This window comes from Orbicella faveolata, unplaced genomic scaffold (genome assembly GCF_042242905.1).
Source record: "Orbicella faveolata isolate gen_17 unplaced genomic scaffold, um_ofav_v1 contig_34, whole genome shotgun sequence".
NCBI classification, from domain to species: Eukaryota; Metazoa; Cnidaria; class Anthozoa; order Scleractinia; family Merulinidae; genus Orbicella; species Orbicella faveolata.
The window spans coordinates 26,225,001-26,235,899 of NW_028301563.1; the positions used below are offsets into that span (position 1 = coordinate 26,225,001).

At 39.6% G+C, this 10,899-nt stretch overlaps 2 protein-coding genes and 1 pseudogene across 2 annotated transcripts in view; 2 read left to right on the forward strand and 1 right to left on the reverse strand.

Moving 5' to 3' along the window:
• LOC110055443 (uncharacterized) overlaps positions 1 to 3,660 on the reverse strand; it is an 11,685-nt gene extending 8,025 nt beyond the window's left edge. The window contains exons 1-3 of the mRNA XM_020761835.2: positions 3,515 to 3,660; positions 1,166 to 1,255; positions 415 to 497 (exon numbers count right to left, since the gene is read on the reverse strand). Of these exons, the coding sequence (XP_020617494.2) occupies positions 415 to 497; positions 1,166 to 1,255; positions 3,515 to 3,587 (246 nt within the window). The 5' untranslated portion in view covers positions 3,588 to 3,660. The remainder of the gene's footprint in view (positions 1 to 414; positions 498 to 1,165; positions 1,256 to 3,514) is intronic.
• A 1,878-nt stretch (positions 3,661 to 5,538) lies between these two features.
• Positions 5,539 to 6,146, forward strand: LOC149105481 (uncharacterized; annotated as a pseudogene).
• Positions 6,147 to 8,411: 2,265 nt separating this feature from the next.
• Positions 8,412 to 10,216, forward strand: LOC149105482 (uncharacterized). The gene has a single exon (XM_089271491.1). The coding sequence runs from the start codon at positions 9,027 to 9,029 to the stop codon at positions 10,050 to 10,052; it is 1,026 nt and encodes a 341-aa protein (XP_089127617.1). The 5' UTR covers positions 8,412 to 9,026; the 3' UTR covers positions 10,053 to 10,216.
• Positions 10,217 to 10,899: the final 683 nt, after the last annotated feature.

The window sequence follows — 10,899 nt, forward strand, 5'->3', positions numbered from 1 at the left end:
AATTTACTTGTTTGTTAATGCACACCAAAAACAGTAATTAATGTCGACTGATTCCAAGTCAGCGGTTTTTCATTTGAGTGTTGTAAAACCAAACCAAACCAATTACTAACCAATTAGACTACTCAGCCATTCTCAAATTGTAGTAAATCCCACACAAAAACCAAGGTAAATTTGCCTGATTAATTTGAAATTCAGTTGAAAATTGCTCTATCACACACCAGGTAAGTGTAATTTGTTTTGCCAACACTCGTCCACTGGATGGTGATTTTTTTTAATCTGGTAGATGGCATTATACATGTACACTCTGAACAGCTGCACATCCCATTAACAGCCCATGTTAAACGGTAGTTAATTTTCCCGTGGAGGATTAATCATGAGGTGTAATACTGAACAGTGAAGCTGTCTGTGTTATACCTGACTGTTATGATAGGTTGACCTGTTCCACTGCCCACTCCTACCAAATGCTGACCGCTGCTGCTGACCAAAACCACCACCACCTGTATTAAAAAAGCAAACAAGTTCGAGAATCTAGAAATAAGTTTTAATCATTTATCATGTCCCTAACTGGAGAGGAAAAATGTGGTCATTTAAAAAAGAAAAAAAAAACATACGATGTTTTATAGGGGGAGGGGGAAAGGAGAAGGGGGGAGGGTTGGGAGAATTTAAGACAGATATGTAAGCCTGAGACGTAGTCGAGGGTTTGGATAACTCTCGAGAATTGTCCCATCCCCCTTGTGTTTGGATAAGGCTATGTAAATATGGAAAAAGTCCTATATTGTCTTCATAAACTTCATTAATTTTTTTTGTCAAAACCTGTGTTTACATACTCTAACCTAAACACACCTATCAACCATACTATCTTAAATATTAAATATAATTTATGGTAATATATCGCATGCAACTCATGGCTAATGCAGTCCAGGTCTTCTTGTTCTTCTTGTTCTTCTTTATCATATCTTTTTCAAACGAATACAACCACAGCAAAGAAACAAGCAAACAAACATAATACATTGTAATTCTGTCTCAAAATTCCACAAGATGCATGACTCAAGCCCAGAGCCATTTATAACAGTTAAATCACCACTGCACAACATTTGTGACGGCATGGTTTAAGGTAATTTCTGTTATACAATAATTAAGTGAATATAAATTTATATCAAATTACCTCCTCCACCGCTAGGATGTTCATTCCAGCATTTATCACCAAATCGACAGTATCCTTTCAAAAAATGTTGGCAGACTGTTTTCTTCTTAGCTTTAAGAAAAAGATCAACAAATCAAATTACAATTTTAGCTTGGATATCTACAGTATGTCCAGTTTATCTCTCATAAAAGAAAAAAATTAAAATAAATGATAACCTCATTTGTAATTTTTTCGTTTGGTTGTCAAGAATTCCTTTTTTAACTATACCTAAATTTGATACTTGGGTCATGCTTGTTTGTTTTCTGTTGAAACAGTTTTTATTCTCAGTCTTTGTTTCATACCCAGTGTACAGGCTGCATTAATTTTGTACCCACTGTGTGCAGTCTGCATTTTGTACTGAGCAGAAGCTTTATGCATGCACCTGATTTACAGTGAAGTCAAATTTGGTGGAAATGAGATCAGTCAGTATAAAATGAAAACTGCAGGCTGCAGAATGCAGACTGACTGCAGTCCGGGCGTAAAATGAAGACCGATGAGAAATCTAGACTATAGAGCAGGGGTAAAGATGTTTTAAGTATATATCCTGTAATTTCCATTATCGAGTGCTAACTGTAAATAGGATTATTCAGACAGTCGGTGCAAAATGCAGACTGCGGACTGGGGTAAAATATAGACTGCAGATTGCAGACTTTTTAGGCATATATCATGCTATTTCAATCCATCACTGAGTGCTAACTGTAAACATGCCAGGGTTATTCAGGCTAAACATAGGGCAAGTCTGCACTTGGGTTAGCCTGAATACCACTCCAGTTAGCCTGATTATCACTCAGGTTAGCCCATTGAATATCACTCAGGTTAGTCTGATAAGGCTCCGGTTTGCCTGTTGAATTGCGGTCGTTTCACCAGATGGCCCATTCGCCCGAAGATGTTTCGCCCGATCTCAGAGTCGATTCGTCCGAAAAAAAAGTCGATTCGCCCGGACTAAGAGTCGATTTGCCCGGACTAATAAAATCCTGGATAATCCTTATGTTTTGTTGGCTTAACTTATCAAACATAAAGCATTTAACGTGTCCTAATCTTTGGCGATGCCAGTTAATCGTTGAGTTCAATTTGTCACGTGTTTATTGTAAACGAACGCTACCCATGGATATTTATCACGCCCCCAATAGACACTTCGTTTCTTGCAAACAAATTCTTTCCATAGATACATCCGTTATTTGTTTTCCCTTTTTGGCGTCTGTAGTATACATTAAGCTGAATCGTTCATACAGGTTAGGATACTATCATGTAAATAGGATTTTTAAATCATATCCAATAAAATATGGCATTACTTAAATCATAGCGTGGTTTCTTACATTTTTAGTAGACATTTGCATATCGCAATCGATAACGCAATACGGTAGAATGTGATCGTGAAAAGTTCTGATAAACATATCCAAAATAAGACGGTTAAATATACTACAAACAACAAAAGGGAATACAAATAACGTATCTATTGACAGAGTTTGTTTGCAAGAAACGCGTGATAAGTCGAAGTGTCTGGCGTGAAAAATAGATGTATCCATGGGCAGCATTTGTTTACAATAAACGCTAAATTGAACTTAACAATTTACTGGCAGCGCCAAAGATTAGGAAACGTTAAATGCTATATGTTTGATTAAGTTAAGCCAACAAAACATACTTGATTAACCTGGATTTTATTAGTCCGGGCGAATCGACTCTTAGTCCGGGCGAATCGACTTTTTCTTCGGGCGAATCGACTCAGAAATCGGGCGAAACGTCTTCGGGCGAATGGGTCATCGGGCGAAACGACCTGATACCTGCCTGTTTGCGGTTATCTCCCAATAGACCATTTTACAGTTGTCTGGTCAGTGACCTGGCCTTTGTATGGCAGCGAGGCTAGAGTTGACCTTGTTTTGATACAAACCTCACTGCTTTTGTCATGTAAATGCTCCTAGTTAGCATCAGAACAATTTGTTTTACACAACAAAAGCAGTGAGGTCTGTATCAAAACAAGGTCAACTCTAGCCTCGCTGCCATACAAAGGCCAGGTCACTGAGCAGACAACTGTAAAATGGTCTATTGGAAATGGTAGCACGATTAAGTTAAAAAGTCTACAGTCTTAATTTTACTCCCCTACTGCAGTCTGCAGTCTGCGTTTTTCATTGACCCGAAATGAGATCTAGCCACAAGTAATCACAAATTCAAATAAAAAGACATTTTCCACCTATTTGTAAATTAGCTTTATGGTCTTTATGCGATTCTAAAACGCGCAAAGACAACACAAAGTGAAACCGATATCTACAGGTAAGCTTGATGACATTTCATTGTGCTGGCTTTTTAGCCATTCATACACATAAAGAAACTAACCCGTGGGATGCTCATCGCGGCACCTATCTCCAAACCGACAGTTACCTTTCAAAAAAAACTGACAAACAACCATAATGGACTTCTACACGGAAGCGACGGCAGCCATTTTGTATCGCCGCTGACCTAGGGGAATCTCACAGGCGGCCAGGCCAGTACACGCTTTTTACCAGGCTTCCTCGACTTTTTCAGCCTGCGAGGCTCTCATCGTTGGTGGCACGAGAAAACGATCCGCAAACAAATAGAAGGGAGAGTCAGCTCTTGCCGCAACCATCCGGTTGCCCATTTTCAGTTGTTGTGAGTAGGTTTGGATATTGTCGATCGACGTGAATCTTTGGGGGATCAAACTACGAAGTTGTAGTTAAAGAACAAGGAGATATTATTGACCAGGAAGAAATTAAAATGATCAATTCGACAGATCTGTGGAAGGAAGCAAATTTGGCATATCTTAGTAGAACATTCTATTTTCTGTTGACGTCAATGTGCTATTTAATAGCATTCGAAGCATTTACGATGGTTTCAGTAGGAGACAAGTGTTTATTACAATCTTAGATGGGTAAAGGATGCAACTTTGCTCGCGTTTTCGTGTTTTGTGTATACCATACGGCTCATAGATGAGCCAACCAAAATTCGCGTCAATAATAGTGCATTAAGGTAATGGTTATGGTGAATCTTTAGTTAATGCCCAGTTCAGACTCCAAACTTTTCATGAGCCGAACTTAATTCGAATTTGGACCGACCCAAATTATCAAAAGTACGCCTGTTAATTCAGACGTCCAACTTAATTCACCGAACTTAAAAGGTCAGCGGTTTTTAGGTAAGGTGTATGCATTAGGTTCGGCACATAAAAAATTCGACGTCTGTATCAAAGCCGTTCCAAAGCCGAAATTCCCGGCTGAGCTAGGCGGGAAGAACGGCTGAGGTGTTCCAAATTCAAATAGCCGTTCTTAACTGATTCAGACGCCGAACTTTTCATGTACTTAATTCAACGTATTAGGATCGGCTCATGAAGAGTTCGGCGTCTGAACTGGGCCTAGGAGGTTTAGAGTGCGTTTTGAATTCGCGTAAAAGCGCGTTAAGTGAACGCATTAGCACGTATGGGATTGTTATTGTTCACAGCTTTTGTTGCTTTGTGAGAGGAAGTTAACGAACTTTTCTAAAGACAACATACGGTACCCAGTGGCAAGTGTTCGACTTTCCCGCGCTTCTGCCAGGCTTGGAAGCATAGGAGCTGGATAAACAATGTCAAAAAATCTCTGCAACCGTACAGACTCGTAGCTTACCACAAACAAGAGAGAAGTCTTCAAAAAAAAAAAAGAAAGAAAGATTTATCCGATGTGACAGATAACTGAGTCGTGGTTGGTGTGGAGTTAGCAAGGTTTACTCCACATTGAACGGTCTGGGTCCGGATATCACATAACAACATGTACGAATAACTTGCATCTCGATTTATAAAATTTTTGTAATATAAGTGCTGCTGTGATTGTTTGGTTGTGATTTCTTTGCATCAGCAACGGCCACCTTTATAACTACTACCTATCTGTCAACGACCGTTTTTATAACGGCTACCTCCCTTTTATATATAACCACTTCTCTATAACAACCACCTCTGTTAAGGGGGGCATAAAATCACTCTAAAAAACGTTTGTTCAACTCAATTTCTTGAAGTTTTTAGTATGTTTAGAGACTAAGCAAGCGCTAAATGCTTTCGGTTTTAAAACGTTCGGATTGAAAGACGAGGGACAAATTCCTTAAAATTTATTCGGAATTGATTGATTGATTGTGGACTGTTTTCTATTAGTGCGTATTTTTATTCCATTTTCCTTAGTGGTTGGGATTTTTTCCACATTCATTATGCTAAAAGGGATAGTGATTAACTCAGGGGACCAGTTCCTGGGGATTTCCTTCTTTGAGGTCACGGGTAACCGCAAAATCTCATTGTGTAAACTGAAAGTATAAAATGCCGATAGCAATGGAACACAAAGCACTGAAAGGTCTCCGATGTGAAATAGCCAGTAGTGGCAAGGATGAGAGCTCGTATTAATGTTGCAAAAGATCGAAAACGATTTAATGTTGACCAAGCTGGTGGTTTTGGTCCATCATTTACCGTCAAGACAAGTCGCATTTCATGCAAATCAGGCCCATATCTTGGGCCTGACCATAAGTACGAAAGAATCATTGTATATGGGCGCAGTGGTGAAACAGATTGGTATACTGCAAACGGCACTCTCTGCACGAGCGGATATGCTCTCATCATGAAAACCGACGTCAAAGCTTTTAAAGATCTACAAGCTGCATGGTCATACGAGCCGAGCCAAGTACATGGCATCATGGCATCAAAGGTCTGAAATTGGTCGGAGAAGGTTTTGGAATAATGAATGGGAAGTTCAAGATTATTTCAGGAGCGTTTAATCCGCGGATGACGATTACCACGACAACAGTTCCCTCATGAATCAAGATTCAGCCCGATATGTGGAGGCAGTTGTCAATATCTGGAAGGATGCAGGACCCAACTTTCCTGCGAGGCAGAATTACAGTGTAAATGAATTAAAACACTAATTGATCGATTGAACTAAATATACGTCAAACATGAAATCAATGTCAAACGAGGGTCAAAAAAAAAAAAAAAGAAAAATAGTGATTACGACATTTGATTCGTTTTCTTGGAGAGCAAGGAGGGAAAGATGTTTTGAATCGTGAGTGAATCTATCGTATCGAGTAGAAGCCTGTCTTTTCTTCTATTGATTTCGTCCCTTGGAGAAAAACTATCAATATTTTTAATTACTGACTCTATACATAGTAAAATGGAAGCTGACAAACAGGGATTTGTGATAAAAACTGCTCATAAATGATGAAATAAATGTGTTCTTGTTTCGTGCTTGCTGTTGTTCCATAGCTCACTCAATTCCCAGAAATTCTTTGTTAATAGACATGTTGAGTGTTACGTCTTCTTCCACTCCTAGCAGTTGTCAGGGTTGATAAGCTTTCTAGGAATAGAAGTAATTATCACCTCTCATTCCTTTGGCAAGTTTGTGGTCCCATTTTTTCACGATGTACAACAGACTCTTATGAAACCTCGACAATCTAATAAATTCAGCATAATAAATTGATCTTTGGAAGTGGTTTTCTAGTGATCTGTCCATATGAAACATACGAAAACATTTTGAAATTATCTGACATGGTGGCTTATCGTCAAAACGGTTCATTAATTTAAATTTGATATTCAGTTTTAACTTAACCGTGATAGTTGTATTTTTTAAACGACCAAACAGTAGACAAAACCTATTTTCTTCAAGACGATATTTAGCTCAGAGAAATGATCAACAGCAAAGATTGCAAACTGTCTAAAAATGCAATCAAAGAAAGTTGCCGTCTACCTGTACTGGCCGGTTGAAAAAAGTCTATTTTTTTGGAATATCGACCATCACGGTTGATGGACCAGTATTTTGGATTCTCTTAGATTTCACAAAACACTGATCTCGCTAGACCTTTAATTCCAAGAGTATTTCAGAAAATAGTTCATCGAGATGGTCTTTTTGTTCGATGGAACAAAATATGATCCAATTAAAGTTTCGGTCCTGTCGTGGGATTTTCCAAACTTACAGCAAGAGGCCTCTTTAAACGTCTGTTGGTACTTAAATCGAACGGTTTTGGTCCGAAATCAGTAAGGTCGGGATAGAAACCAACGTTTATCAAGTCCAAGAGTCTCGTAAATCAGATCATAGGTTCCCAGAGCCACCATTTTTTTCGTGCCAAGGCTTCGTTAGTTAAGATGGACGCGAGGCTCTCGGACCAAGTGTGATCGCGGGCACTTTTTAGGCGATGACGTATTGTGTGACGTCATCGCTTTATGTTGGCATGCATGCATTCCTTTGGATAGTGATTTCGCATAGTTTGTCGCGCTTATGTCCGTGCGCTTATGTCGCGCACAATTTATCCCCCCTGTGGAAGCGAAATGCACTCTGGGAGTTCCTTTGCTGGTTTCCTTTGCTGTTTGTAGGTTCAGCGGAGTGCTTTTAATTGTAGCTTTTAAAAGAAGATTTAGGGGTGGATTTTGGTTTAAACAGTATCGGATAAATTTGCGTTCACGGGCAAACTCATAATAAGAACATATCCTCCATACATACAGGTTTAGATAGACAAGTAAGTCGCACAGGCGATAGGTGAAGGCTTTGCGGCTTTCCTTTGCTGTTTGTAGGATCAGCAGACTGCTTTTAATTGATATGACAAGTATACAGTTAAAACAACAAATTAATTTCCGGTGAGGTAATTAGTGTTGCCAATTATTTTTAAAGATAAGGTGTCGATTTCAAAGAGAGTAACATTTCTTTGCGGCTTTCCTTTGCGGCTTTCCTTTGCTGTTTGTAGGATCAGCGGAGTGCTTTTAATTTCAGCTTTTAAACGAAGATTTGGGGGTTGATTTTGGTTTATACAGTGTCGGATAAATTTGCGCTCACTGGCAAACTCGTAATAAGAACATATCGTCCATACATACAAATTTAGATAGACAAGCAAGTCGCGCACGCGATAGCTGAAGGGTCTACATAAAATTTACGGATTGGTAGCGCAGTTGTACTTTTGCCAGTCTTGAAGTGAATTGAATGAGCATTCTATGAACACTGAAATATACAGTTTACAGTAGTGACAATGAAGTCAGGGTACGATTCATTTGCAGTTTTCAGTTTTTTATGAAGTTTTCAGTGGAAATGTGCTGTTTTATATTTTCCGTCAACGAAAGAGTGGTTGTGATTAAACAATCGATAATCGTTTTGTCAGGGTAAAGACAATACGAATGTTCATTGATGACAAGTATAAGGTTAACAACAAATTAATTTTCGGTGAGGTAATTAGCGTTGCTAAATATCTTTAAAGATAGCAAGGTGTCGAGTTCAGAGAGAGAAACTTGTACTTTGCGGCTTTCCTTTGCTGTTTGTAGGATCAGCGGAGTGCTTTTAATTTCAGCTTTTAAACGAGTATTTGGGGGTGGATTTTGGTTTATATAGTGTCGGATAAATTTGCGCTCACAGGCAAACTCATAATAACATATCTTCGATACATACAATTTTAGATAGAGAAGCGGGTCGCACGCGCGATATGACAAGTCAAGAGAAAATGATTTTCTCTTCGACAAGTACACGGTTGAAACAACAAATTAATTTCCGGTGAGATATGTTGCGGTCAGATTCGCGCTAGAACCTTGCTTGACATGTCATTTTTGTTTACATAACAAATTCCAAGCACGATATTCGGTGTGACCGATCAAGAGTATGACCATGTGCTTGTTTGAAATCTAACCCCAGAGTAACTAAAAGTACAAAGAATCCGAAGCTCAACTCAAGAGCGGTGTGTACTGCTCTTGAGCTGTGCTAAATAAATAAGATATGTTTTTCTTACGCGATTTGTCCAATGGGGAAGCAGCACTTTTGATTGCTTCATTGGTGACCTTTGTCAATTCTATTCAGAGCATCAGAGTTTCCCGTATTGCAAACAGGCGGCAAAAATTCGTAGAAAAAGCATGTCTCGGGATCACACTTCACCGAATCCCTTCCTTGATTCAACTTATGACCATGGCTATCCAGTACAATTTCCACTTCAAGGCAATGTTAGACCTTTTCGGCAGACGGGCCATGCAACCGAGAGGAACAACTATGGCGCTGTTTCACAATTCCCGGGCTCGGCTATCGAGCGTTCAGCAGCCACTTTTCCTTCAGCTGCCCCTTTTCAGCCTTTTTACACTGCACATTTTCCAAGACCTATACGGGATGCAGACGGCGCTGAAGAGATGTTTTCCTCCTCATCAGAAAAGTGTAGACCTGAAACAGAGTCAAGCAGTCAAAGCGACGAAAATGGCGCGAAAGCAAGCCAAACCAAGTGGTTTGACGCTCAGACTTCGGTGCTTGTCGAGGAATGGAAGGAAAGGGTGGAAGAAGTGGAAAGTAGTAGAAGTTTGGAGGCCTGGCAGAAGATTGTTCAAGCGGTCAACAAGGCAGGCCCTTTTAAAACAATGAAGCAATGTAAAGACAAACTACGAAACTTGAAGCAGGCTTACAAAGATGCGAAGACCAACAATTCGCAGACCGGACGTGCAGCAAAAACCAGTCCATTCTTTGATGCCTTTGAAGAGTTTTTGGGCTCAAGACCAGTTGTGAAAATGCCTGGGGTGCTTCAGTCATGCAGCGAATCCACTACAAGTAATTCGCCTTCATCAAGCAAATCTTCGCATCCTGATTCAAGCGACTCCGATGGCAACGCAGATTCCTCGCCAAAGGAAGGAAAAAACAAAAGAAAGAAGGCCAAGGCCGACGAGCCTGCTCAAAAGAAAGCAAGAAAAAGCAAAGAAAGCAATCAAAATGCTTTCATTGAATTGTCTTCAAAAATACTCGAAATGCAGAACGCTCAAGTGGAAGCGATTGAGCGATCACAAACAAGAGCAGAGGAGCTTATGCTCAAGATGGAAATCGAGCAGAGGAAAATCGATGAAGAAAGCAGAAGAAGGGATCAGGAATTTTTCCTTCGCATGGCAGAACTTTTGAAAAAATAAGTGAAAACTTACTTGATCATGAAACTAAAAAACATGGAATATAACGAGTGCTAGAAAAGGATGGGGACATGGCTTTTGCTGTTTACACTAATTGCGTGACAGTTTCGTTACATTGGTAATAGATAAAATACAATTCCATTATATCACTGTATTGTGAGATGTATGTTATAAATCTCCTTATTTTTTTATTCAATTCATGAACTGTTCACTTTTCATTAAAATTAAAAAAGCTTTAAACGTGCATATGCTTATGTAACAAAACAAAACAATAAACAGTTGTGTTTCTAGGATAACCTACAAGTTGTGAAGTCATTATGAGTTATTTTCTATTGCTTGACGAACGGCTTGAGCTCCCGGATTCCGTACAGCGTGATGTAGACGTCTGGACTGCAAATATTCTCTCTCAATGGTAACGACTCTTCTCAAAATCTCAGGGTCGTCAAATTCTTCTCCTGCTTCTTGACAAAAATTGTGTAGAATGCAGCATGTGAGGATTACTTCCGGTATATTGATAAACCTGTTATCCATTCTCTTTAGCAAAATTCTCCATCTTCCTTTGAGAACACCAAAAGCCCGTTCAACAGTGACTCTTGCTGAGGAGAGCACTTTGTTGAATCGTCGTTGAGTCGGGTTTAAAACGATATTGTTAGGATAAGGCTTTAACAGCCATGGAAGGAGAGGGTATGCCCCATCCCCGAGCAGCAGAGGTCGAATATCGTTTCCGTTTATATTTACCACGGGTTCCCTCAGAATATTTCCATTCACTACTTTCCTGTACAGCTCGGAATTCCGTAGGACTCGAGCATCGTGCATACTACCTGGATAACCAATTGCGGTGTCCAAGAAC